Raw genomic sequence first — 27,096 nt, 5'->3', positions numbered from 1 at the left:
ACTAAACGTCCAATAACATTTTTCTGGGCCCAAGGTGGTGTTTTAAATCACTATTTTTTTTGTCCGACCAACAGTCCAAAACCCAAAAAAACAATCATTTTATAATCATACGAGGCAGAGAAAATCAGAAAATCCTCATATTTTGGAAGCTGCAGCCAGATAATTTTTGGCATGTGGTGCTATTATTTTTCGCTCTAGTACAGTTACAGTTTTATCAATATGTTCACTTGATGTGTGTGTGCTCTCGTGTCGTTGGGTGGTCTTTTGTTGTCAGCAGCCTACAGGTGGTCAGACATGGCTGCTGATCAGTGACCTCCTGCCCTGCAAGTGTGAGAGAAAGAGAGCGTGACCTTATATTACTGTGCTGTGTCAGCGCTATTCCAGCTGACCCGAACAGAACTGTAACACCAAGAAAATGAGCTACAGGTTGTCTTCTACAGCTGGCAGAGCAGAGACATACCACACGGAGGACAACAGAGGAAGCTGGAATTCCCGTGGTTTAGGTGTTAGGAGTTATTTCTTTTACACTTTACTTCTTTTCTTAGCTGCTATGACTCAATCCCATAAAAACAAAGTAAAACTAGAACAAGTCAACATTGCAGGATGGTCAGTTTTATGTGTACTGTTGCCATTGCAAGCATTGTGGCACATTAACTTCAGTATTAACTGACTTGAGCTGAGTCATCGACTCAATAAAGTGTTGTTTTTTTTTCTTCTTTTTTTTTTTGCAATCTTTTTCTGGCATATTAAATGGTTTCGGAATCAGAATCAGAATAAGAAATACTTTATGGTTCCAAGAATCGCTTTTGTTACAGTTGCTGCTGTATAAGAAATAGAAATAAGTAAATAAAAAACAATATAAGATACTAATGGGTCTCAAGTAAATAGAAATAGAAATACAATTCAAATGTGTAAATTTAAAATAAAGAGAGATATGTACAAATATGTATACATGTAACAAAAGTGTGACAGATTACATATATATATATTTGTACACATTTGTTAGCTGCTATGACTCAATCCCATAAAAACAAAGTAAGACCAGAACAAGTCAACATTGCAGGATGGTCAGAGCAGTTTTATGTTTACTGTTGCCATTTCAAGCATTGTGGCACATTTACTTCAGTATTAACTGACTTGAGCTAAGTCATGGACTCAATAAAGTGTTGTTTTTTTTTCTTCTTTTTTTTGCAATCTTTTTCTGGCATATTAAATGGTTTCGGAATCAGAATCAGAATAAGAAATACTTCCAAGAATCGCTTTTGTTACAGTTGCTGCTGTATAAGAAATAGAAATAAGTAAATAAAGAACAATAAAACATTTTTTTTAAAAGGCACGCTACACTAAATATCCAACAACAATATAAGATACAAATGGGTCTTAAGTAAATAGAAATACAATTCAAATGTGTAAATTTAAAATAAAGAGAGATATGTACAAATATGTATACATGTAACAAAAGTGTGACAGATTGCATATATACATATTTGTACACATTTGTTAGCTGCTATGACTCAATCCCATAAAAACAAAGTAAGACCAGAACAAGTCAACATTGCAGGATGGTCAGAGCAGTTTTATGTGTACTGTTGCCATTGCAAGCATTGTGGCACATTTACTTCAGTATTAACTGACTTGAGCTAAGTCATGGACTCAATAAAGTGTTGTTTTTTTTTCTTCTTTTTTTTTTGCAGTAATGACAAAACAGGCTATGTTATTGATATTCTATTTTTATGCTTATCCCTTTAGAATATCTCTACAGAAGATAGCCAGCAGAGAGAGTTTGGCCTTTATTCCTGAATGAGAAATAACCTTGATACATCACGTGTCAGACATAAATCAAATCAAATCAAATCAACTTTATTTATATAGACCTTTAAGACAGCATTAGCTGACACAAAGTGCTGTACATGGCAGGACAGACCAACAATAAAAACAAAGAACAAGCAAAAACAACTAAAACAAAGCGAGTCTCATGCTGGGTAAAACAAAAACAGTAAATAAAAGTGGGTTTTAAAATTAATCTCAATTTAAAAATTAATCTTAATTTTAAAAAACCACAAAGAACAAATAAAAACAAAAAATAAAACAGAGCAAAGGCTCATGTTGAGTTAAAAGCCAGTGAATAAAAATGGGTTTTAAGATTCCTTTTAACATGATGAAACTGTGTAAATCCAGCTGTTCACTGATCCGCCTAATGACTGTGATATAAGTATGATTACAGTATAATTGTGAGGTCAACGTTTGCAACCCTGACGTGACATTTCTGACACTGCTGGACCGAGTTTGATGAGCTTTTCAAAGCATGATGTATTTTGGCACTGCAATGTGGCTTTTTACATGATAATAATCAATGCAAAGTAAACACTTATTAATGAGAACGACCACAGCTGCATACGTGAAATATCCTGATTGAAATGAAACCTGCAGGAATAATACAATTTTTGAATCAAGTTTCAATAGGACATGCACTGCAAAAAAAGAAAAGTTGGGTGAACTAAAAATTTCAAGGCAACAAACTTCGATAACATTTTAAGTTGGACAATTAAACTAAATATTTTAAGTTTTGTTTTTGAGTTTGCTCAACTCTCAACTTCTGCAATGTGCTGAATTGGCACGATTGTAACGGCGCTATGAAATGTCAGCTAATGTTGCGACCACAATTTTGAGTTAGCATTGATACGCTAATGGCTACTCTTGTAGCTGTAACAAGCAGCGCCGCTAGCATCAGTTAGCCTCTAGCATCAGTTAGCCGCTAGCATCAGTTAGCTGCTAGCATCAGTTAGCCGCTAGCTTTCGCTAATGAATTTCACCGCTTTCCCGCATTTCACAACAAAGAAATAAGAGTTATCAGAACTATTGTCCCTTGTTGTGAACCCCAACTTAAAGATATAAGTAACAACAACTCACAAACTTGTTTTTGATCAGACAACTGGCTTCCTTTGTTGTGCTAACTTACATTATTGCTCTAAATGTCAGTAATTTATATTTCCAAGTTATACCAACTTAAATCACTGTTTTAGGCCAAAAAATACAAGTTGGCTTTTTTTGCAGTGTGATAGACAACATGTTCGTAACTTGAACCTGAACACTTTAATTCGTCATGACTTCACCTTCCTTCCCTCTGTGTGACTGACAGATGGAGAGCTGTATGCAGGTGTCTACATTGATTTCATGGGAACAGACTCTGCTATCTTCCGTACGCTGGGGAAGCAGACCGCCATGAGGACGGATCAGTACAACTCCAGATGGTTAAACGGTAATGTCTTAACTCACGGCTTGTTCTGCAGCCAGCATCCTTTCTTTCACTCATCTCTTTCCAGACTGTTTTTTAATTTATTCCTCCTCCTGCTCCTGAAGAACACTGCTGTAATGCACTATGCTAATTGACACAAAATTATTAAAAAAAAGACACAAAATGGCCCAAAAAGAAACAAAATGACCAAAAAAAGACACAAAATGACTAAAAAAGACACAAACTGACCACAAAATGATAAAAAAAGACACAAAATGACCAAAAAAGACACAAAATGACAAAAAAAACACACGAAATTACCAAAAAAAGACACAAAATTATCAAAAAAAGACACAAAATGACAAAAAAAACCCACAAAATAACAAAAAAGACACAAAATGACAAAAAAAAAGACACAAAATGACAAAAAAAAGACATTAAATGACCAAAAAGACTAAAACACATTAACACATGAACACTTTAACACAGTGGAAACATAGCTGACTTCCAAACTCCTGCTCCTGAAGAACACTGCTGTAATGTTTCACACAACTTCCTCCTGCACGTTGCCCGTTCCTAGAGCTGCGTCGTCTAGGAATGAGCTTGTTGATCTTTCCAGCCTGCTCCCCGTGACCACACGATCATTTGACTCGAGGCATAAAATGCACTATGCTAATTGCCGGCTGCATGCCTGCGGAGCCTGACCACGAGGTCAGTTAGTGTAGTAGCAGGGGGAAATGACTGAATGTCAATAATGACTCAGAGTAGCCTCCGCTCTCTAATGAACCATGATTGTCACAGCGTTATAAATGCTGGTCGGGAGCTTTCGGTTGCCAAATCAATCACGGCCTCCCCCGGTGTTTCTGGCTCCCAGATTTTCCTCTGACCCTGTTGCCCTGACAACAGTCCCCTGGCAGTGGCACACTGAATCGGGACACCTGAGTCCTGCTAATCAGCCATGTGGAATCCCTCGGATATTTCCCCTCCCCCCATTTACATTATTCCCGGTTACCCCCCCTTCTTCTGGTTTTGGTTTGTCCTCATTTGGGACCCCGGTCAGTCACGGTGGGGAGGGGCGCCCAGTGGTGACCCAGTAAGTCAGCCAGTGGGAGCGCACTGTGATGCCATATTAAGCTTTGTCACTAGGAAGAAATAAAGGGATGGGTACAGGACAGTTAGAGTGCTATTCTGGGCTCCGGGCGACTGTTATTGAGGTTACAGATTCACAATAAAGCTCTTCCTCATCCACTTTCTCTGTTAGCCCTCACAGACTTCAGTCCTACATACTGCGACATGTTCACTGTCAACAAGTCCTTGACCGTGTTTGACCCTGAGAGGCTAAAATACACTCAAAAATAGGGCTTAAGACCTCAGAGTCTTACATGGATGTAATGTCAAGTTCCTCACTATCCTATAAATCATCTTTTAACTATTGTTTCGTCAGGGTCTACTGCTTTAAATTAAAGGAAGAGTTCACATTTTGTATGTTATCATTGTGTTTTCAAGTATGTACGTATGTACATACAGTCATGGAAAACATTATTAAACCACCCTTTTCCTTCAATTTATTGTTCATTTTAATGCCTGGTACAACTAAAGGTACATTTGTTTGGACAAATATGATGATGACAAAATATCTCATAAGAGTTTAAATTAAGAGCCATTTTCCATGGTTTGTGCAACACAAACATTCACAATGGATTCTAGTTTCATATCTGTCTTAAAACAATATTCATGGAAACAGTTTTTGCTTCAGTTCATATTTGTCATTCATTTGAGTGAGGGGCATAATCTCCACAGTTCAAAGTCCCAACACTGTCAACTAATGGATTAGTTGATTTAATATACAGATCTGTAAAACTGAATTTCTTCACAAAGAATCATGCAAAAGCAACAGTTTAAATCGTGTGTTTACCAGAGAGGTGCTCTGAAGTTCTTTGAAAATAAGATATAAGGATAAAAACTTACAACTCAACAAAATAAGTCTCAGTCGGCCAAAACCTAAACACCTGATTGGTTGACTAAATGTTTAGACGTTAAGATAAAATTGGTAAAACGGCATATAAAGTTTAGCTGAATCTAATATGACTATAACTTAACTTTATTAACAAATTGACAGCATTTTTAGTGAAAAAAAAAATCCTGTTTCTGTTACTGTCCCTCTACTGAAGCTCAGCAGAGAAACCCTGTCCAATAAACACAGAGAGGAGAATTTTAAGATGTTAACTTTGGAGGACATTCATTTGATATCTGACTCAGACTGCGGAAGCCTCATATTAGCTTCAGCTGAACTCTAAAGTGCTTTTTTTGCGCTGAGCGAGGATTAGGTCCCCCATAATTTACATTGGAAGCATGTAAGGAAGGAATCTCTTAACAGCCGGTATGTACAGGAGGGCTGATTGCAGCTACGAAATAGTGTTTTAGTCTTCATAGGGGCATGGGAGTGCAGTTTTACGACGGACTTGTGAACCTGTCCTATAAAGCAGTAGTTCTCAACCTTTTTGAGTCGCGACCCCCAATTTAACATGCATGTTGTCCGCGACCCCCGCTCACTGAACACAGTCTCCACGCACAGTTCAAATCATACAAACTCAGTTGATACGACGTATTTTGGACAAATACTGAAGAAGACAACAACTAAAACCAGTCAGCTTCAAGCCAGAGACTCCTTGTAAAGTAATAACTCGCTACTTTGGCACTTGTCAGGAAAGACACACAATTACCCAAAAAAGAATCAAATTAACCATAAAGTGACACAAAATGACCCAAGAAGAAACAAAATGACCAAAAAAAGACACCAAATGACTAAAAAAAGACACAAAATTACCAAAAAAAGACACAAAATGACCAAAAAAAGACACAAAATTACCCAAAAAGACACAATGACCAAAAAAAGACACAAAATTACCAAAAAAAGACACAAAATGACCAAAAAAAGACACAAAATTACCAAAAAATAGAGACAAAATGACCAAAAAAAGACACAAAATGACCAAAAAAAGACACAAAATGACTAAAAAAAGACACAAACTGACCACAAAATGATAAAAAAAGGACACAAAATTACCAAAAAAAAACACAAAATGACAAAAAAAGACACAAAATGACTAAAAAAAGACACAAAATGACTAAAAAAAAGACATTAAATGACCAAAAAGACTAAAACACATTAACACATGAACACTTTAACACAGTGGAGACAGAGCTGACTTCCAAAATTATTTGGAGACCCCCAGAAATCATCTCGCGACCCCAATTGGGGTCGGGACCCCGGGACCCCAAGGTTGAGAATAGCTGCTATAAAGAGTAGATAAAACAGGGCAGCGGGCTTGAGGCCGATATGCAACTTTGATAACTTTAATTGTTTGACTCCTCTAATCTTCACACCAAAGTCTCAGCTGGGGATCATCACCGGTCTGTTTTTTTTTCTTTCTCTCCTTCTTCCTCTTCTACAGATCCCACATTCATCCACGCACACCTCATCCCAGACAGCGCTGAGAAGAACGATGACAAGCTCTACTTCTTCTTCCGCGAGAAAGCCTCCGAGATGGGCCAGAGTCCCATGACCCAGTCCAGGATAGGGCGGATCTGCCTGGTGAGTTATCACACCAGTCTGCAAACCTCATGTTGCTCATCACAACTGAAAGGTTTATAGGTCTCTGTAATGGTTAGTTATAGGCTGCTGCCTGTCTCTTAGTCTTTTAGAGGCCCATAAAGACAGTTTCCCCGTGATCATCAGTAATTGCTGAGCATGCAAGCGTAACACACACTAATTACCAGCCAGAAAATAAAATCCTTGCTGTTTGTCTCCACTGCTAAGTTTGGAGAGGTTTGTTATTTTTTTGTTTCTTTGCATGAAATGTTTGAGCGGCAGAGTTTACTTTAATCCACATCCGTATGCATATACATCCATGCAGAGCCAGAGCTGTGTTTACTCTCTAATGTAGTGCTGCAGCCTTGAAGGTTGTTTCTCACTGACAAATAATGGCACAGAGTCCAAAACTTTCAAACCATCTGTACATGGTTTTCAGAAAAATGTATCTCAAGGCACTCTGGTGTTCGCAAGATGCATCCCCAAAGAATGCAATTTACAGGAAAAGTATTAAACTTTGACAGAAAACAGTAATTGGGGAATGTAAGTCTACTTGTGCTACTTTGGGGGGTTAACCTCCTGTGACACCTCATATGTGGACATTTCATTTTAGGTTTTATGGACCTTATACTTAATTCTGCTAAACTATAACATGTTGTCCTCAGTAGTACACACTCTAGAAAAAGCACAATACATCAATTAGTGTAAAAACCAGATGGCAGTACCTGGCTAAAGTCAATCAACAGCTTATCCCTAGACAAAAGTGGACCAGGTCCAAAATCTGATCAGATTTTATGGTTAAAACTTGTTCATTTGTGCTTAATAATGTTTGTAGCTTGATATTCTGTGCAAGTTTGACTATTTTTAGCAATAGCAACAAGCTACGACTCTGCTAATCAGGAAGTACTCAATTGAGAACGAATAGACTTTTACTATCGTTCTTCCAAAGAGAGGGAGTAAATGTAAGGAAATAAAAGTTTTATACACTGGTGAATTAATTGTGTTATACAGTAAAATTAACCGATTTGGTTTTTTTCAAAAACTACTTCCTGTTCAAAGACATTGCTTAGTTTTTGTACTCCTACAAATCCAAAATTTCAAATATCTAGGAGAAACTAACAATACATACCAAACAAAAGCTTGGCTCTCAGGAGGTTAAAGTTCACAACATGACATCACACAAATGGACCATTTTAGTGGCACTCCCACACTGGATTTGGTCAGCCTGACAGCCATGCCAATCAGCATGTGGCTAATAATAACAATTTAAAATATTTCTTTCCATTTCTGGAAGATATTAAAACATGTCACCCTTTTTTACCACAATAAAACCTTCAAATCAGAAACCTTCTCCACATGATGTTACAGTAGATAAAAAAAGACACTGAATGTACGTCTTCCAGCTCTGCAAATCATTTGTACTGGGTGAAACGTGTTGAGTTCCAGCCCATGAATCATCTCCCCGAGGCTGTGAATCTGTACCTCAGCAGTAGAAGTTGGCCGACCTCCTGTGCAGATGGGCCAAGCAGAAACACAGAGCTGATCTTTATTCATGCAGGCCCAATAACAACAGACCCAGAGCAGTCGGTTTGGACGGTTGTTTCAAACAGCTGTTGCTCAGACGTTGGTCAGACTTTTTTCCGTCGAGGTGGCTGCATGACTACTGTCTTTCCCCCCGCAGAACGATGACGGAGGACACTGCTGTCTGGTCAACAAGTGGAGCACGTTTCTGAAAGCTCGGCTCATCTGCTCGGTGCCCGGAGCCGACGGCATCGAGACGCACTTTGATGAACTAAGTGAGTTTGAATTATTATTATTTCCCTGTTTGAGATTCTCCCTCCATCGCTGACCCTTTCAGAGCATCTACTGCTTCCTTTCATCTCCAGACAGTTAACTGCAAAACCAAATATCTAAAAAAAATACTTGGTAACACTTTACAATAACCATCTAAGTCAGGGGTGTCAAACTCAAATACACAATGGGCCAAAATTTAAAACTTGAATAAAATCGCGGGCCAACATTGAACAAATAAACCTTTTAATATCTACCAAACATGTTTTGCTTTAACATTAAATATGGAACCAGCAACGCTTATAAACATACAATATATAACTAAATAGTGCAGACATGCAAAATCAAATTTCAAATAAAAAACACATCAATGTCATTAATTTATTAAATAAAAAATTGTATGCCTCTTTTCTATTTGCATCCTTCTGCTTTAAATATCAAAATAAACTTTTTCAACAGGTTAATACATTTAAAAATAAAATAACAATAATAAATCTAGTATTAGCGGTAAATGCGCCGTATAATACCGGTAGGTCAGCTTTTATAGTACAATAATAATATAATAATTTGGTTTGACACCCCTGATATAAGTGATGTTTATAGATGGTTTATAAACCTTATTAACCATTTACAAAATTCTATACATATTTAATCTTTAAATGTTTTCAAGCAATTTCTTAAAGGTATACGAATCATTTTGAAATCATTTACATACTTAATATGGTGTTAAAAATGTTATAATGACTGTAAAACTATTAATAAACTAATAATTATGTTTGTTTATGGTAAAGTAATCTATTTGGCATTTATAAAATATAGTTCAACATTATTACATTTTCTATTCACCATTCTAAATGGCCTATATACGGTTTATAAATGATGATTAAACATTAATAAACTATCTGTTTATCATTTATAAATGGTCTATTTACATCTATAAATGATGGTTATTGTAAAGTGTTACCAAATACTTTTTACAGCTCATATTCCACAATTTAGGGAACATTTGATGCATCTGCTTGGAGCTGGTGTGAAGCACGTAATGAATCCGCAGCAGATGGAAAGTGAGAATTCTTACTTGACTGTGTAACTACAATTCAGAACAAGAGTCTCCAGATGGACCTCTCGTTGACAGTTTCAGTATCAACAACTTAGTCATTTGTAGAGTTCTCTTCACATTTTGCCCTCCATTTGCGTTGCATACTTTCACCATGATGTTAAGGCCTTCAGCATTAGCGTCTACTCAGATTTTGCTGCAGTGTGTGTGAGCCAACAGCGACTCACTCTCTGCAAAACAGCGTTTTACAGCAGCAGCATGTGTCTTCTTATGTGCAGCAGCGCTGGGAAGAATCCCAGAGAAGCTGCAGCTTTAGATTAAGGTATCACTGACTCATACATGTTAAGCCTGACATGTCTATTGCTTTGAACGTCAACATGGCTCCTGAACAGGAGGTAACATCCTCAGAGGTAGCAGCCTTCTTACAGTAAGACTGTGTTTCTTCTGCATTGGAGCATCATCAACATGTTTTGCAGATAATTTGTTGTTCAAGAAATGAATAAAAAAAAAAAAACAAGAGATTGAAAAGCAAACACAAGCCATGCAGAGTAATCAAAGTAATGAGCAGCTGGGATCAGTCCGACCCCCTGTGGGTCTATCTCGGCCTGTCCGTCATTTACATGACTGACAGGATTAACCAGGATTTTTAGTATCCTTGAAATTAGAATGACTGGTGTTATGAGCAGCAAATCTTTCACTACTTTCCACTGGATTTTGCTAAGTTTTAGTAGAAAAATGTGCTCTTGCTGTGAATAAAAATTAAAATGAAATGACAGAAAGACACAATTCATTGTGATTTCAACTACAAGCTTAAATTTAGGCAAGGCAAGTTTATTTGTATAGCACAATTCAACACAAGGTAATTAAAAGTGCTTTACATACACATTAAAAACGCATGTAAATTACAAACTTCTGCTTCAGTGTTGATCTCACCTAAACTCTCCTAAAAAACTTTCATTTTTCCTCAATATCTACAGTATATTGACACGATATCCTTGACATTCTGTTGTTGTACAAGTTATTATAATCTTCATCTTTACGATTCATACAGTGTACTTTTGCACATCACATGTTCCAAACATTGTGCATTCATGCAGGAAACTCAACAGAAAAAAAGTTTTTTTTTTCTGTTTGTTTTTTTTACACATTTCTTATATTTTATTCCAAAAATCTATTTAGCAAGACACAATTGATAACAGTAAAAACAGTCAATTAAAACAGGGAAATAGAAATAAAAATATAAATAGGATAAAATAAGATACAGCAGGATAAAAAAAAGAGATAAAATAATAAAAAGCACAAGTCAAACATTGTGTAATTAAAAAGTAAGGGCAGTAGAGTAGAGCAGATAAGTGTTAAAGTTAAGAGTACGCTGCAGTAAACAATAGTGTTTTTAGTCCTGATTTAAAGGAGCTGACCGTTTGAAATTTAGCTTAAAGTTAAGTTTCTCCACTACACCGTTCCCTAAACCCGTTATTGTCTTTTATAGGAGGCGACAGTTGGCATGACAACAGTAGATGCCCCATAGAAGTGTAGAACTTAAAGATGAAAAAGGCCATGTCAGTGTTCTGGCTTCCCGTGCCCCGATGCTCACTGCAGTAACTTTGGAGCATTATTCAGCCAACTTCCTGTCGAGCTACCATGAAAATGGTTGGAACCAGCGGGTGGATGTTGGCCGAGGCCGTAGAAAGTTAAGTCAAATTAAACAAGAAAAAAATATGCTTCATCAAGTTTAAGGTCTTTTCTGATAATTTTTTTTAAAGAATAGCAAAAAATAAAAAGTGTAAAAAAATAAATAAATAATAAAAAAAATAAAATCATTTAAAATTAATATTGAAAAATAATGAATAAAAACTGTAAATAACTAAACAAGAGTAAAATAATTCAGGAAAAGAATATTAAAAAATACTAAAGAAAAAGTGTAAAGAAAGAAATAAAATAGAAAATATTTGAAAAATAATATTAATTTTTTTTTTTTTTTTTTTTTGCACTGAATGGTAGCCCAAAAAGATTCTTAAAATTTGATCCTAATCAAAGTGCTAGAAATGAATGATGTCATACATGCATACTTATACTATAAGTTTGTGAAAATCCTGCAAAATGAAAACAATAAAATCCAGCATGTAACCTATATTTGCATTAAAAGTTGCACTTCAACACACCATATGGACCAAAGCTGCTGAACAGCACTTTACACATACACATTTATCTCTCAGTCATATCTTTTTTTATTTTATTCAGATTCCGCCTGCATATTGTGACAAGATTAAATAATTCACCCAGTATGAGCTGAATGTAGAGCAGCATCTCTTACTCCTGCTGTGATGAGGCTTTGCGAGTTGCAAATGTATGTTATGCATTAAGAGCACTCAGAAAAACTGCTCTTCTGCCAGTGTTGCTGCTCTTTTAGTGGTCTCTCTGCAGAACAGCAGGTCAGTTGTAGTCTCAGTGCAGACGGGCCTCGCGGTGAGGTCATCGTGAGTCCTGAGGTGCAGCGTAACATCCCACAGCGCTGTGGTCAGTCTCCCCACAACCACAGACAGTCTGCTAGAAATGCTTTCTGTCTCCAGCCCTGCTGGTCCTGATGGAGCCCAGCAGAGGCATCAGAGTGGTTGTGCGAGGACTCGGGGGAGCGAGTGGAGTGGATTCAGATGGTGAGGCGCAGTCAGGGCGAACAGAGGAGAAAGCATTCAGTGTTGCGTTGAGGGAGAGGAGGAATAAAAAAAGACGGAGGGAAAGAGACACACGGACACAAGAGAGATGAAAATGTCTGCCAGACAAAAATGAGAATGAATGTGTGGGCGATAAAGTTTTATTGCCTTTTCTGAGATGTAATTATGGAGGGAAACATTTTTTTTTTATTGAGTTATTTTTTATGTCACTGTAGTCCACACATCCCCAAATCTCTTTATTCCATATGAAGACAAACTGTGGCTCCCTTTTGTTTGTTTTTCAATTTTCTCTGCAATAATTTTTTTTAGGGACTTTTCAACAACGTATTTAAGAAGTCTGGAACGCCATCTGTATGTAGTCAGCCTTCTTCCATCCAGCGACTCTTCACGGAGTGCATCACACACTTTATCTTAAAATATCTTATCTTATTTATCCCCTCGCTTTGTGTTCTTCCAGCTTCCAGCAATCAGAGACGTTTCTCTGCTAATGTGGCGCTGAGAGCGCCTCAAAGACTCTTTCAGATCTGACACATCACAAACGAAAAGTTGCAGTGACGCAACTTGTTCTAGTTCTCTGCTGATTTATTTCTTTTCTGTTTCATTGCGCTCGCTCTGCAGCCAGGAGCTCTGTCAAACTGGCGTCAGATGGGTTATGAATTTCTACTTTGTCTGCCAAAAGTTAATTTCTGCTTTAGTGTGCAGTCATTACCTGCCATTTTCATACCTTGGCACGTGAGGAGGGCTTTTTCCGAAACAATTTCAAACTCCTGATCAAAGGAGTTTGTTGATTTTGCAGCTTTGCAGAGTCAGAAATTATGTTTTTACACAAACTATGTAGACTTAAGCTGACTCGTGTTTGTGTTGTGCACACTTGATATTAAAGGGATCAAATCGTGAGTTGCCACATTTAACCCTCATGTGTAATTGTGGCTTAACATTTAGTTTTTTACATGCTTCTTCTCGTGTTCATCCAGGTGATATTTGAGGAATAAATCTGAGCGGACGGCTCTGCATTCTTTCTGTGTCGCGCTAGATTAATATCTTTTCTTCTAGCTTCATGTATGACAATAAAAGAGATCTCAGGTTAAAGAATAAATTATAGGATTTCATGCCTCTTAATTGTAATTGGTGTTTTTTTTAAACACTTTTAGCGATAGATTATTGTTGTTCTTGTCTTTTCAAGGCCATTTAAAACAGGCGATCTGAGCTCTTTTCACTACTTTCCCATTGATGCTTGGCGTTAAATGGATCTGGAAGTGTTATTCTACTCAATCTGTCTCCTTTAAATTTATTCCAGTTTTCCTTCCTATTGTTTTTCCTTGCACTTTTCTCTCATTAAGCCATCAAGAGGATAGGCAGGGTTCACAACTGCCTCACCCCCACAGTCATTGGATGCATATGGCTCCTATTAAAGTCATGTTTCACCAGAGATCTCTATTTCACTTATATTCCCTGCTGACACTCAGGAACTGTAGCTTGAGTTTGGATTCAGGATCTCTTTGAGGCTCCGAGAAACCGCAATTCATGTGAAAGTCTCTGTTCACTCCCCCTCGGAGGAAGCAGAAAGTCTCCACATGTCACAGTTACAATTACTTTGTGTTGGAACCAGGTGGAATCTGGGAACTAATAAGCCCTGAGATGCTTCGATGCGAGACAGACACTAATATTTACATAATACGTCGTGTTTTCTTTGTCTCACCATTCGTCATGACGGTTACCGTGCTTCAGTAGAAACGCTGCCTTTTCTTTCATCAGTGGTGGAATACAGCTAATAATATTAACTCAGTTACTTAAATTAAATTCTGTGCATTTTTTCATTTTCTGCTTCTTTATTGTACTCTCCATACTGCTATACTTTGCAGAATAAGAAAAACATAAAAAAAAAAACATAAAAAGCTGTTCAATGCAATGTGAATAAAAAATTCAAACCAGTGCTCCAAATCTGTTTGGCTTTGGCTCGTTTTCACATGTTTCACACTGCAAAAAAAGAAAAGTTGGGTGAACTCAAAATTTTAAGGCAACAAACTTCCATAAAATTTTAAGTTGGACAATTAAACTAAATATTTAAAGTTTTGTTTTTGAGTTTGCTCAACTCTGAATTCAGATTTTTGTCAACTCAACTGTAAGTTGTACTAACTTATAATTTAACATTGTAACAACTTTTAATCCTTACTTCTGCTAACTTCTGCAATGTGCTGAATTGGCACGATTGTAACACCGCTATGAAATGTCAGCTAATGTTGCGACCACAATCATGAGTTAGCATTGATACGCTAATGGATCTCTTGTAGCTGTAACAAGCAGCGCCGCTAGCATCAGTTAGCTGCATCAGTTTGCTGCTAGCATCAGTTAGCCGCTAGCATCAGTTAGCTGCTAGCATCAGCTAGCTGCTAGCATCAGTTAGCCGCTAGCATCAGTTAGCTGCTAGCATCAGCTAGCTGCTAGCATCAGTTAGCCGCTAGCATCAGTTAGCCGCTAGCTTTCGCTATGACCGAATTTCACCGCTTTCCCACATTTCACAACAAAGAAATAAGAGTTACCAGAACTATTGTCCCTTGTTGTGAACCCCAACTTAAAGATATAAGTAACAACAACTCACCAACTTGTTTTTGAGCAGACAACTGGCTTCCTTTGTTGTGCTAACTTACATTATTGCCCTAAATGTCAATAATTTATATTTCCAAGTTGTACCAACTTAAATCACTGTTTGAGGCCAAAAAATACAAGTTGGCTTTTTTTGCAGTGCAGGCGTTTATGAGCACCCCAGTCACCAGAATAAAATGTTGGCATTATATGATTCTGCAAACCACGGATGTGTTGAAACTCAACATTTCATAACCACTGCAACTCTGCAAAATTATCTTATCACAGCTTTATCAAGACCAATTGGCATCACTTTTTGATGTCCTGGGGCATCGAATAAACATTGTGAATTCAAACAAAAAGGACTTTGTTAGGTTTAGCAGAAGATTGTGCTTTGGGATAAAATTAGTATGTTTGTTATTTTACCAACTCTCCCCTGACCTCAGCATCTAATACTGATGGGGATGGCTTTACATTGCCCATATGTAAAGCCTTATGTGTCTCATATAGAGATAGCACAATACTGCTATTTCAAGTCCAATACTGATATGGCAACCTTAAGTATCTGCCAATACCAATACCAATCTGATACCATCTTCTTCCCTCAAACAACTAAGCTGTTAAAAGAAAATGTCAGAATCCACTTTGTTAACCTGGCCATCTAAAAACATCATGCTCAAACTGCAAAACTAAGTTTCCCCTAAAGCAGGGGTCGGCAACCTTTAACTACCAGAAGAGCCATTGTCGGCCAAAATAAGAGAAAAACAGTGGGAATGGAGCTACAAACCTTATTTTGATTTGATGTTATCTAAATTAACATTAATAATAGGTCATAATGACCATTTATTTATATCATTTTGTTAGAATGCAGATGAGGGTCTTTAAATTGGAAAATATCTCAGGAGATTTGGTAATGAAAGCCTAGCAAGGAAAACAAAACTAGACTTGAAGATGGCTAAATTTAGAGGTTAGAGGGCCGGCCTGAGCTATGATGCACATATTAGTGGGCTAAAATGTTTTTAAAACATTTTAACTGACATATATAATCTACACATTTTTACAATTGAAGAATACAAATTGCTTTGGGCCAACACCAATGATACATTCAATTGAAAATCTGAAGAAATAAACGTTTCTGAAGAGCCATGTGTTGCCTACCTCTGCCCTAAAGGAAGAAATACATTAGCCACAACAACACCTCAATATAATATTAACTGTAACAAAGTTCAGTGAAGCATCTATGCGATAGTATAGTCTTATGGATCGGATCGGATTATAATTTTTTTTCTTTTGATACTCGATCCAGTGATATACACTACTGGTCAAAAGTTTTAGAACACACCAACTTTTCCAGAATTTAATTGAAAATGATGCAGTTTAATGTCTCAGTGTACTCTGAAATTAATGCACATTTGCAACATGCAGTAATAAAATTCTTTATTGAGCTTTATTGAGTGTTTTGAAAGTAAAAAAAGAATCAAAATCACTTTTTATGTTGGACTAAAGGACTAAAGAAAGACACAAAATGACAAAAAAAGACACAAAATGACCAAAAAAAGACACAAAATGACTTACAAAGACATGAAAAGAATTCAAAAATGGACAAAATAGCCCAAGACTCCATAGAGTTAAGTTGTTAACTCATTTCTTGTTCCCTGAAAAAGGCCTACTTGTATAATTCTGAAATGTACATTATTTTTCAGTTTTGGTTAAGCTTGCCTTTTTTTATTTACCTCTGGCAGTTCACCACTTACCTTTGTACCCTTTCAAGCTGTTCATTTGACTTGAACTGCTTGAATTTCAATAAGAAATTGGAAAAATTGGGGTGTTCTAAAACTTTTGACCGGTAGTGTATATCGGCCCGATTCCAATACCGAATATCGGTGCATCTCTCTCATACAGATGCTAAAGTGTGCCAAATATCTGTCGGTCTGTGTTCTGCACTGGTTTGACTGCAACTAACTGCTATATATTATGTCTTTGTATCTTTCAGGGGATGTTTATATCCAGCCAACTCAAGACACTAAGAACCCCGTCATCTACGGAGTCTTCTCAGTCTCAGGGTGAGTGACTGACAGCTCTCTCAAACTCTCTAACTTTCATGCAGTTTGGAGGGAAGGTGTATTTTAGTTTCCTCCTGCGGTTTTTGTTACTTTTCAGTCAGCATGAAGGTGTCAGCTCCCTCCCTCTCCCGCTCCTCTCTCTCTCTCTCTCTCTCTCTCTCTCTCTGATATTGAAATGCTGTGTGGCGTATGGCCTGTCAGATTCAGGCTACAAAGACGAAAGCGGCTGTGAATGTGGAGCTCAGAGGGAGTCGCGCTCCTCTGAGCCTATAGTTCCTCATAGGTCAGGTTTGATAGCGAGTTGTCATTCAACACACAGCATTAAAATTCAACACAACCAAATTGAGATTCCGACTGAAGCACGAGGAGGGGAGAGGTGCAACACAGAGTCATAATAAACATGCCTTGATTAATGTATTTGAGGAACAAATACTGTTATTGTTTCCATCCTCTCCTCACGTTTTAAACCCAGCTGATAAAAACACACGCGGCGCTAATGATAGAGGCCCGTGACAGGAGTTACAAACATAGTACACCCACCACACAGCAGCGAGAGCACGGGCTCTGGCGATTCTCTGCAGTACGTGGGTGTTTGTATGTCAGTGTGTCAGACAGCTTGACTCTAGTTGAGTCGGTTTGAGTGTGTGTTTGTGCGTCATAATGTTTCGGTGCGTTCCTGTAAGAGTACGTGGGAAGGAAGTAGATTCTACCAGCCGCAGAGAGCGACCGTAGTAATTATCTCAGAGAGTGAGTTTATCTGAATTTCTGTGTGTTCACCCTTTTTTTTTTTTCTCTTCCTCCAGAGCTGTGTTTAAAGGCTCGGCGGTGTGCGTGTACTCCATGGCTGACATCCGGATGGTCTTCAACGGGCCTTTTGCCCACAAGGAGGGGCCCAACTACCAGTGGGTGGCGTACTCTGGGAAGATCCCCTACCCACGACCTGGCACTGTGAGTTATAAACAATAAACAATCCTGATTTATACACGCCTCCTCCCATTACAAACAAAATCCTGTGTCATCCTTTTTATAGGAACATGTTTTTACTGCAGAAGGAATTTGGTAAATTGCAGGTTTCACAGTTGGAGTGAAGTTTTTTTTTTTTTTTTCTTTGTCGACAGTGTCCTGGAGGCACTTTCACCCCGAACATGAAATCCACAAAGGATTACCCAGACGAGGTTATCAACTTCATGAGGAACCACCCCACCATGCACAACGCCGTATACCCGGTGCACAAGCGCCCCCTGGTGGTCAGAACCAACGTGGACTATGAGTTCACCACCATTGCAGTGGACCAGGTGACGGCTGCTGACGGCAGCTACGAGGTCTTGTTCCTGGGCACAGGTCAGTGCTCTGACTGACATTATGGCATGATTGTCCAGTTGTGTAATAGTCAGTTTGAAGTATAATTCCTCTGGTTTTGGCTCCATCTGGCACGTTCAAACCAAGGTTATAATAGATTTTTCATTAGTTTTAGTTTTAATTTCGTTGTGAATTTTTGTTTTCAAATTCAGTTAGTTTTAGTTAGTTTTAACCCTTGTGTGGTGTTCGGGTCTGTGGGACCCGTTTTCATTTTTTATTAAAAGAAAAATGATACAATTAATTCATTTTTCAAACTGAGACTCACTGACTTTGGCTCATTTTCTGTGAAGAACATATATCAGAATACATATTTAATGACCACACACCATACACCCCCCCCTACACATTTCTATTACATATAAGATGTCCGGGTCCACTGGACCCGGGGCTAATAGAAGTGTGGAAATTGATGTTCAGTCTGTCTTGACTGATATGTTTACTCTGTGTTCATGTGTTCAGCTTGTGTTGTGCATCATCTGTTCAGTATTTTAACATAAAAGTGTTTGATTGTGAGGCATTAAAAGCCACAAAATGCAACGGGTCCATCAGACCCACAAACACTGGCTGATTAACAACAATATGAACATTACACAAATAATAAGTTATAAATGTGACCTAACAAAGGTAAAGGGCAAATATTAACCATATATATTGTTTATACTGCTTGTAATTGGGATAAGGTAAACATCTGTTCAGTATTTTAACATAAAAGTGTTTGATTGTGAGGCATTAAAAGCCACAAAATGCAACGAGTCCATCAGACCCACAAACACTGGCTGAGTAACAACAATATGAACATCACACAAGGGTTAAGAGTGAGTTTTCTGGTTTTAGTTTAGTTTTTAGTTTTTGAAAATGCTTAGTTTTAGTTTAGTTTTTATTAGTTTTAGTGTTAGTTTTAGTTTTTTGTAATGGGCTATGTGTTGGGTGCCAGATTCAAAGTGGTCATAATAAAATTTGCCTTTATTTCCTTTGGTTTATCCATCTCAGCCCCAATAAGGTTATTAACTGTTTTGAATTGTGGTTCTAGTGTAAACATCCCAGTCTCAGTAAACATATTCACCATGTGTTGCATGTTCAAATAGAAACACTGAATTATGAATGAAAAAAGTTGACAAAAACGAAAACTAAGGACATTTTCACTATAATTTTAGTTAGTTTTAGTTAGTTTTGTAACCCCACAATACAGTTTCAGTTAGTTATCGTTTTTTTAAAAACTCTAGTTTTTATTTTTATTTCAGTTAACGAAAATGTTTTTTCAATTCTAGTTTTCGTTATTTCGTTAGTTTTCTTTAACTATAATAACCTTGGTTCAAACACAAGTAGAGGATCTGCTTTGCCTCTTTCTCATAGCTTGTGTAGCGGCTTAGTACTCTCTCTCTCTGGTGCGTTGTGTCATTTACGGTTGAAACGAGGACATTTGATTGGCATCCAGCCATTTATTCTGGTAAGAGACAGTAACATTAGGTGCATCCCTCTGAAAAAATATAAAATTAAAAGACACTGTCAACTTTCTACTAAAATAAAATGAAATTAAATGGTAACACTTTACAATAACCATCATTTATAAATGGTAAACAGATAGTTTATTAATGTTTCATCATCGTTTATAAACCGTATATAGGCCATTTAGAATGGTAAATACATAATTTATTAATGTTTAACTAACTAAATAATTTATAAATGGCAAATAGATGGTATATTAATGTAAGTTTAAAGTTACTTTACCATTAACAAACAATTACATTACAATTATAAGTTTATTAATAGTTTTAGTTGCACTGATTATAACATTTTTAACACCATATTAAGTATGTTAATGATTTTGAAATGATTCATATACCTTTAAGAAATTGGTTGAAAACATTTAACGATTAAATATGTGTAGCACTTCGTAAATGTGTAATAATTGGTTTATAAACCATCTATAAACATTACTTAGTTGGTTATTGTAAAGTGTTACCAATTAAATTAATTAATATCTAAAAAAAGACAGAGCTCATAGCCCGTAACCTTACCATTAAACCACAAGGTCTGAATGCAGCTGGCCCCGGGGTGCACCACACTAAACCCCAGGGGTGCTGCGTTCAATACCCGTGGTTATTCAGAGATGGCAAGTGGAATCACATTACTGTTTCTTTTTTTTTTTTTTTGGCCCACCACCACCCCCCCACTTTTGGAGGACAACTTTATTTTTACTTACATAACAAAAAAAAAGGTCAAACAACTTGAACAGAAAATCAGGTAAATAATTAAAAAAATAAAAATAAAGAGTTGATATTTACAACACCAGTTGTTGTTTAGATTAGATTAGATTAGATTAGATTAGATTAGATAAAACTTTATTGATCCCTTGGGATAGCTCCCTCAGGGAAATTGAGTTGAGTTTCCAGCAGCAAACAGGTTAAAAAGCACACGTAAGAGAAAAAGAACAATTTATATACAATAAATAAATAAATAAATATGAGGTGTATGGGTTTTTAAATAGTCCTTATGTATTTCTTATTGTATTTGTTATTTGTTACTGCTCCTTCCTGTCCTCTGTCCTCTGTCTTCCTTGTCTTCCTTATCACATTACTAATGACCTGATTAACTATGTTACACTTGGTTCAGTTGAGGAGTTCTCAAAGCAGTTTTATGTAAAAAAAACAAACAAAAAAAAAACTGATATTCAAGCAGACAGAAGAAATGAAACCAAAGGTCAGATGTCTCAAAACCTCATCAAGGCACATGTTAAGCATCTCTCTTGTGTTTTACAGATCGAGGGACAGTCCAGAAAGTGATTGTCCTGCCTCGAGACGACCTGCAGACCGAGGAGCTGGTTTTAGAGGAAGTGGAAGTCTTTAAGGTCAGTCAGACCTTATTCTTTTTATTCCTTTCCTCTGTCTGTCTATTTATGAGCACTGATTTAACCTGAGAAAATATGCAACACACTGAATATTCCCCATCTGCTCATTTAAAGCTGTTCTTTAACTGTGTCACTGCAGGTTCCCACGCCAATTACCACCATGAAGATTTCATCAAAACGGGTACGTTCCATTAAAAAGGATTAGAGCAAACAGAAGAAATAAGTAAACTGCAGCACAGCAGTCAGGCATTCACAGAAAACATATGTCTATAGTCGTTAATTGCCATATGAATATTTTATAATTTTGGTATTTTCATAGTTTCATATGATTTCATAGAAAGGAACTGATATCTGTAAACTGAAACTATTATATAATTTGGTGCTTATTATATAAAAAAAACGGTACATTTACAATTTATTACTGCACTTGTGCTCTAGTGATGGTTTTTGAAGAGACAGTCCAAAATCAAAAATGGAAGAAATGCTAGACCTTTGGAATCCAAAATGTTTATATCTGATTATTTTTTATTATTTATTATTATTTTTTTTATTTTTTTTTTATTTTATTAATTTAGACAAAACACAACACAAATCACCAATGAACAAACACAGAGAGAAAAACAAAAACAAAACAAAAACACAACAACAACAAATTCACAAAACCAACCCAAATAAATAAATAAAACCACAATAATAAACAAGAACCTTAACACATCAAAACTAAACAAGACACAAACAAACATCAAACATAATTACCACATAAAACATACAGTATATTAGTAAACTTGATAACCTAAGAGAAAATAAAAAAGGGTTAAGTTAAATGCCAGCCTTCCACTTCAATAAAACTTTCCCACCTTTCCAAATACCGTCCAACATCACCATTCCTATTAGCAATATAACCTTCCAAAACAAAATAACGTTTAATAACTATTATATAATTTGGTGCTTATTATATAAAAAAACGGTACATTTACAATTTATTACTGCACTTGTGCTCTAGTGATGGTTTTTGAAGAGACGGACCAAAATCAAAAATGGGAAAAAATGCTGGACCTTTGGAATCCAAAATGTTTATATCTGATTATTTTATTTTCTAATCTTTACCTCTGTTTCTTTTGCGAATAGCAACAACTGTACGTAGGCTCTGTGTTGGGGGTGACCCACCTGGCTCTGCACCGCTGTGACGTGTACGGGGAGGTGTGTGCTGACTGCTGCCTGGCCAGAGACCCGTACTGCGCCTGGGACGGCAAATCCTGCTCCAGATACTCCTCCTCACAGAAGAGGTGAGGATTAAGAACCTATAACTGGCCAGCAGGGGGCACACTTCCTGTTTGTTTGTGTTCAGAACAGTGGCGGTTCTACACAGGGGCCTCCAGGGGCCACTGCCCCTGTAAGGAAGCCCTTGGCCCCTGCTGTGGCCCCTGTGTCAAATTAATCTAATCCAATCCAATCCACTTTATTTACACTACCGGTCAAAAGTTTTAGAACACCCCAATTTTTCCAGTTTTTTATTGAAATTCAAGCAGTTCAAGTCAAATGAACAGCTTGAAAGGGTACAAAGGTAAGTGGTGAACTGCCAGAGGTAAATAAAAAAAGGTAAGCTTAACCAAAACTGAAAAATAATGTACATTTCAGAATTATACAAGTAGGCCTTTTTCAGGGAACAAGAAATGGGTTAACAACTTAACTCTATGGAGTCTTGGGCTATTTTGTCCATTTTTGAATTTTTTTTCATGTCTTTAAGTCATTTTGTTTCTTTTTTTAGTCATTTTGTGTCTTTTGGTGTCTTTTTTTGGTCATTTTGTGTCTTTTTTTTGGTCATTTTGTGTCTTTTTTTTAATCCTTAAGTCCAACATAAAATGTGATTTTGAATCTTTTTTTTTTACTTTCAAAACACTATCATGCTCAACAAAGAATTGTAAATGTTGCAAATGTGCATTAATTTCAGAGTACACTGAGACATTAAACTGCATCATTTTCAATTAAATTCTGGAAAAGTTGGTGTGTTCTAAAACTTATGACCAGTAGTGTACATAGCACAATTTTAGCAAACACAAGGTTTCCAAAGTGCTGCACAAACAATAAATACATAACACAATACAAAGAGATGTAGTAAACAATAGAACAGTAAGATGCAATAAGATAAAATAAATTAAAAATGGGATAAAAATAAATAAAATAAAATGTAATATGTACTGCCCGCACAAAATAAAATATGCATGAATACAATAAAAACAAAAAATAAATAAAATCAACATAAAATCATAATAAAATGATCAATTTATAACAATGAACAACGCAACAATTCTGACCTATTTTTTGTTCAAACAACATCTCATTGTACACCAAAGGAACCCAGAATGTGTACAATGTATAATAGTTTAATTTTGGAATAAAAGCTAAATATAAAGATCATTCTCACTGTACTGCACTTTCAAAATAAAAAAAAAAGTAATTGTGCACAAAAATGAGAAATGTCATTGTCGTACAAAAATAATTGATAATGTTGGTAAGTCTCATTGCTTCAATCAATGTAGTTCTTCCAATTATGAGACTTTTAGCTAAAATAAAGGTTTTGAATGCTTAAATATCATTTTTGACGATTTTTAATGTGCCCCTCTGATTAAACACTGGCCCCTCCTTGGCCCCCACAGTAAAATTGGTCTAGAACCGCCACTTGTTCAGAAGATTTTCTTTCTTACTTTAGCACAAAATATTTTCCAAATATGTTGAAGTTAACCTTTTTATTTTCGTTTGTTGATCTGACCCCTCTAGACGGAGCCGTCGGCAGGATGTGAAGTACGGCAACCCCATCCGCCAGTGCAGAGGTTATAACTCTAATAGTGAGTATCAGGATCATTTTTTATCAAGCACATATAGTATGAAAGCAATTTGAGAGCCAAACATGCCACTAATTAGAAATATGAATATTATTAAAAAAGGATTTTTTTGTCATTACTGTGCTTCTGGCTGGTTATTTTAACGTATTTCTTACCCATCTTCTTGATTCAAATCTATTGAGCATATTCTGTATATTTTCTTAAGAATAATACATCAAATAAAATCTTCATCTTGTTTTATAGCCAATAAGAATACTCTGGAGACAGTCCAGTACGGGGTGGAGGGCAGCACTACTTTCCTGGAGTGCCAGGCCAGATCTCCTCATGTGTCTCTCAAGTGGCACCTGCAGAAGGAAAACAGCGACAGGAGAAAAGAGGTGAGCAAAGCTTTCACTGTGAAGCAATTGTTATGGTGTTAAACCACTTCAACCCTCCATGGATGCCAGTTTCCTCAGTGTCTTTCAGTAAAAGGTTCGGTTTTAAAGCTAGAGTAAAGATATATACACATTTGGGTCAGTCTTGTGGCTTTGATGAGCCAATTTTATTAATAAGGAAGTAAACTTTATTTATATAGCACCTTTCACAGACAGAAATCACAAAGTGCTTCACATAAAAATCAAACACATAACAGGGTGTGACAATTGGGGTCGCGATATGATTTCTGGGGGTCGCCAAATCATTTTGGAAGTCAGCTCTGTCTTCTTTGGTCATTTAATGTCTTTTTTTGGTCATTTTGTGTTTGTTTTTTTGTCATTTTGTGTCTTTTTTGGTCATTTTGTGTCTTGTTTTGGTCATTTTCTGTCTTTTTGGTCATTTTGTGTCTTTTGTTTCTTTTTTGGGCCATTTTGTGTCTTTTTTTGGTAATTTTGTGTCTTGTGAAGGTAAAAGCTCAAATTGGCTGTACATGGGATGAGAGGAGTCATTAATTATCTTCTCAGCTTTACTTCTAATTAATTCATCATAAAGAGCTCAAATGTTTCTGTGGCTTCCCTAAAATCTTAGAGGCCATGTTCACTATTCTCTGTTTCTTCCTTTAATATTTAGGTTTTCGTACCACATGATCATATTAAATGATAAAATACTCTCCACCAGGCTCTTATACACTGTTTCTAGAATACTTTGACTCGCAACTTGCAAGTATTCCAATGAGTGCCCTATAAATCCAATCCAATCAAATCCCCCTTTATTTGTATAGCATATTTAAACAACACAAACGTCTCCAAAGTGCTGTACATAAAATCAACAATAAAACAAACAATTCCATATACCAATCACCAATAAATAATAAGTGTATAAATCTAAAATGATGCCATAAATAAAACAATACAATCAAACAGATAAACATAGTAAAATAAAATAAAAGACGTAGTTAAAAGTAGTAAAAGAAATAAAAGAAATAAAAGACACAGAGGACCACAACACTCATGCGGTGTTAAAAAGCCAAGGAATAAAAATGGGTCTTGAGACCCATAAAGGCTACAGTCTTTTAACCCATTGAAGCCTGGAAAGCGGATACGTCGTTTTGTAGTATTTGTATAAACTCTCAAATACTTGTTGAATTTCATTTCTATCTGCTACAGAGGCTGAAAAATCTATTATTTAGTATTAGTGTAATTTCCAGAAAAACTTCAGGTTTTAGGGGCTTATTTTAAAATCGCCCAGAGGTTTTACAGGCAGTTTTAGGCGTCAATGTGTTAATGGTCTTCTTCTCTGTCCTGGTCCCAGATTCGCTCAGAGGGCCGCATCCTGAAAACAGAACAAGGTCTGCTGATCCGCTCCCTGCAGTCCTCTGACAGCGGCATCTACCAGTGCACGTCCACGGAGAAAAACTTCAAACACACGCTGGTCAAACTGCAGCTCGTGGTCCTTTCCAGTCGCACGGTCAACAACGTGTTGGTGGAGACGGGCAGCCCGGCTCTGCCGCCGCTGCAGTCCAGCGCCTGGACTCCCAGCGCCGGCCAGTACAAGGACCTGCTGACCATCCTGAGCCAGCCGGAGATGGGCCTGATCAACCAGTACTGCCAGGACTACTGGCAGCTCGGAGACGGCAGCCTCGGGGACAACAAAGCCAAGAGCCTGAAGGAGCTGAAAGAACAGAAGAAGCCTCGCAACCGCCGGCATCATGAGGAGGAAACGACTCCGGCTGAGACATGAGGAGCTGGACGCACCCCTCCGTCCTCCCCCAGGCTCCCTGAACACACCACCTCCCAAACACTGCAACCCTCCACTTAGGGCAATGACTTCAGTTCAAACGATCGTAACGGACAAGACGGATACTGCAACCAAAAGCAACAGCATCAAACAGTTTCTATGTAACTGTTGGAAAAAATATTTATTGTAGGTTGTAAAAAGTAATTCTTTGTACCTATCTAGAAAACATGTTTTTTGTGAATAGGTAAAAATTTGTGCAAATATTGTTGTTATTATAATATTATTGTTAGTGTTATTGTTTATTACAATGTGTTATTATGTTGAGAATATCTTTATGTTTGGTGTTTTTGAGAAACAGCAACAAGAACCCAGGACTTTGGGAGTATCCACACATGGACAAGGACCGATAAGCTTGTTTTCAGGCGGCCATGTTGGATGACTGCTGGCAGTATTCGGTGTCTCAGCTGGAAGTCGAGTCGCTGATTCGGCGAATTTCTCAAACTTCCCTAAACTTCCTCACCAGAACTCTTTACTGTAAATCAGACAGTTCTTTTTTTACTGCAAGATACAAGCTGTTGACAGGATGGTGATTTGCATTTTTTGGGACACACGAGGATAAAGGAAAGGCCCGCAGACTGCAGCTGTGACCACGTGTCACGTGTTCATAAAAAGGCTCTCTGCGGGATTCAAGACGTCTCTCCTCTCATGTTTGTGGTCCAGCCTGGCCTCAAGTAAAGATGTTGCATCACCCACACAAATTCTTCCAAAATCAGTAGCTGCCAAGTGTTTGTTTTGTTTATATGTGAATATCACATCTCAATGTTGTATCCTTAACAAACGTGATCTTTGTGATAAGCTGTTTTTTGGGGGGAAAAAGGGTCCTTTAATGACACAAAAGCTGA

General features: G+C 37.1%; 1 protein-coding gene across 1 annotated transcript in view; it reads left to right on the top strand.

The window, feature by feature from the left end:
• The window catches only part of LOC131968384 (semaphorin-3F-like), an 80,789-nt gene extending 53,943 nt beyond the window's left edge, over positions 1-26,846 (top strand). The window contains exons 8-19 of the mRNA XM_059329221.1: positions 3,140-3,259; positions 6,691-6,830; positions 8,509-8,623; positions 16,924-16,993; positions 17,797-17,941; positions 18,112-18,334; positions 21,112-21,200; positions 21,340-21,381; positions 22,329-22,486; positions 23,979-24,046; positions 24,287-24,420; positions 25,769-26,846. Coding sequence (XP_059185204.1) covers positions 3,140-3,259; positions 6,691-6,830; positions 8,509-8,623; positions 16,924-16,993; positions 17,797-17,941; positions 18,112-18,334; positions 21,112-21,200; positions 21,340-21,381; positions 22,329-22,486; positions 23,979-24,046; positions 24,287-24,420; positions 25,769-26,197 — 1,733 coding nt within the window. The 3' untranslated portion in view covers positions 26,198-26,846. The remainder of the gene's footprint in view (positions 1-3,139; positions 3,260-6,690; positions 6,831-8,508; positions 8,624-16,923; positions 16,994-17,796; positions 17,942-18,111; positions 18,335-21,111; positions 21,201-21,339; positions 21,382-22,328; positions 22,487-23,978; positions 24,047-24,286; positions 24,421-25,768) is intronic.
• Positions 26,847-27,096: the final 250 nt, after the last annotated feature.

Source organism: Centropristis striata, chromosome 3, assembly GCF_030273125.1.
Source record: "Centropristis striata isolate RG_2023a ecotype Rhode Island chromosome 3, C.striata_1.0, whole genome shotgun sequence".
NCBI lineage: Eukaryota > Metazoa > Chordata > Actinopteri > Perciformes > Serranidae > Centropristis > Centropristis striata.
The sequence above is the reverse complement of the archived record's forward strand: the minus strand, read 5'-3'. Positions and strand labels throughout refer to the sequence as shown.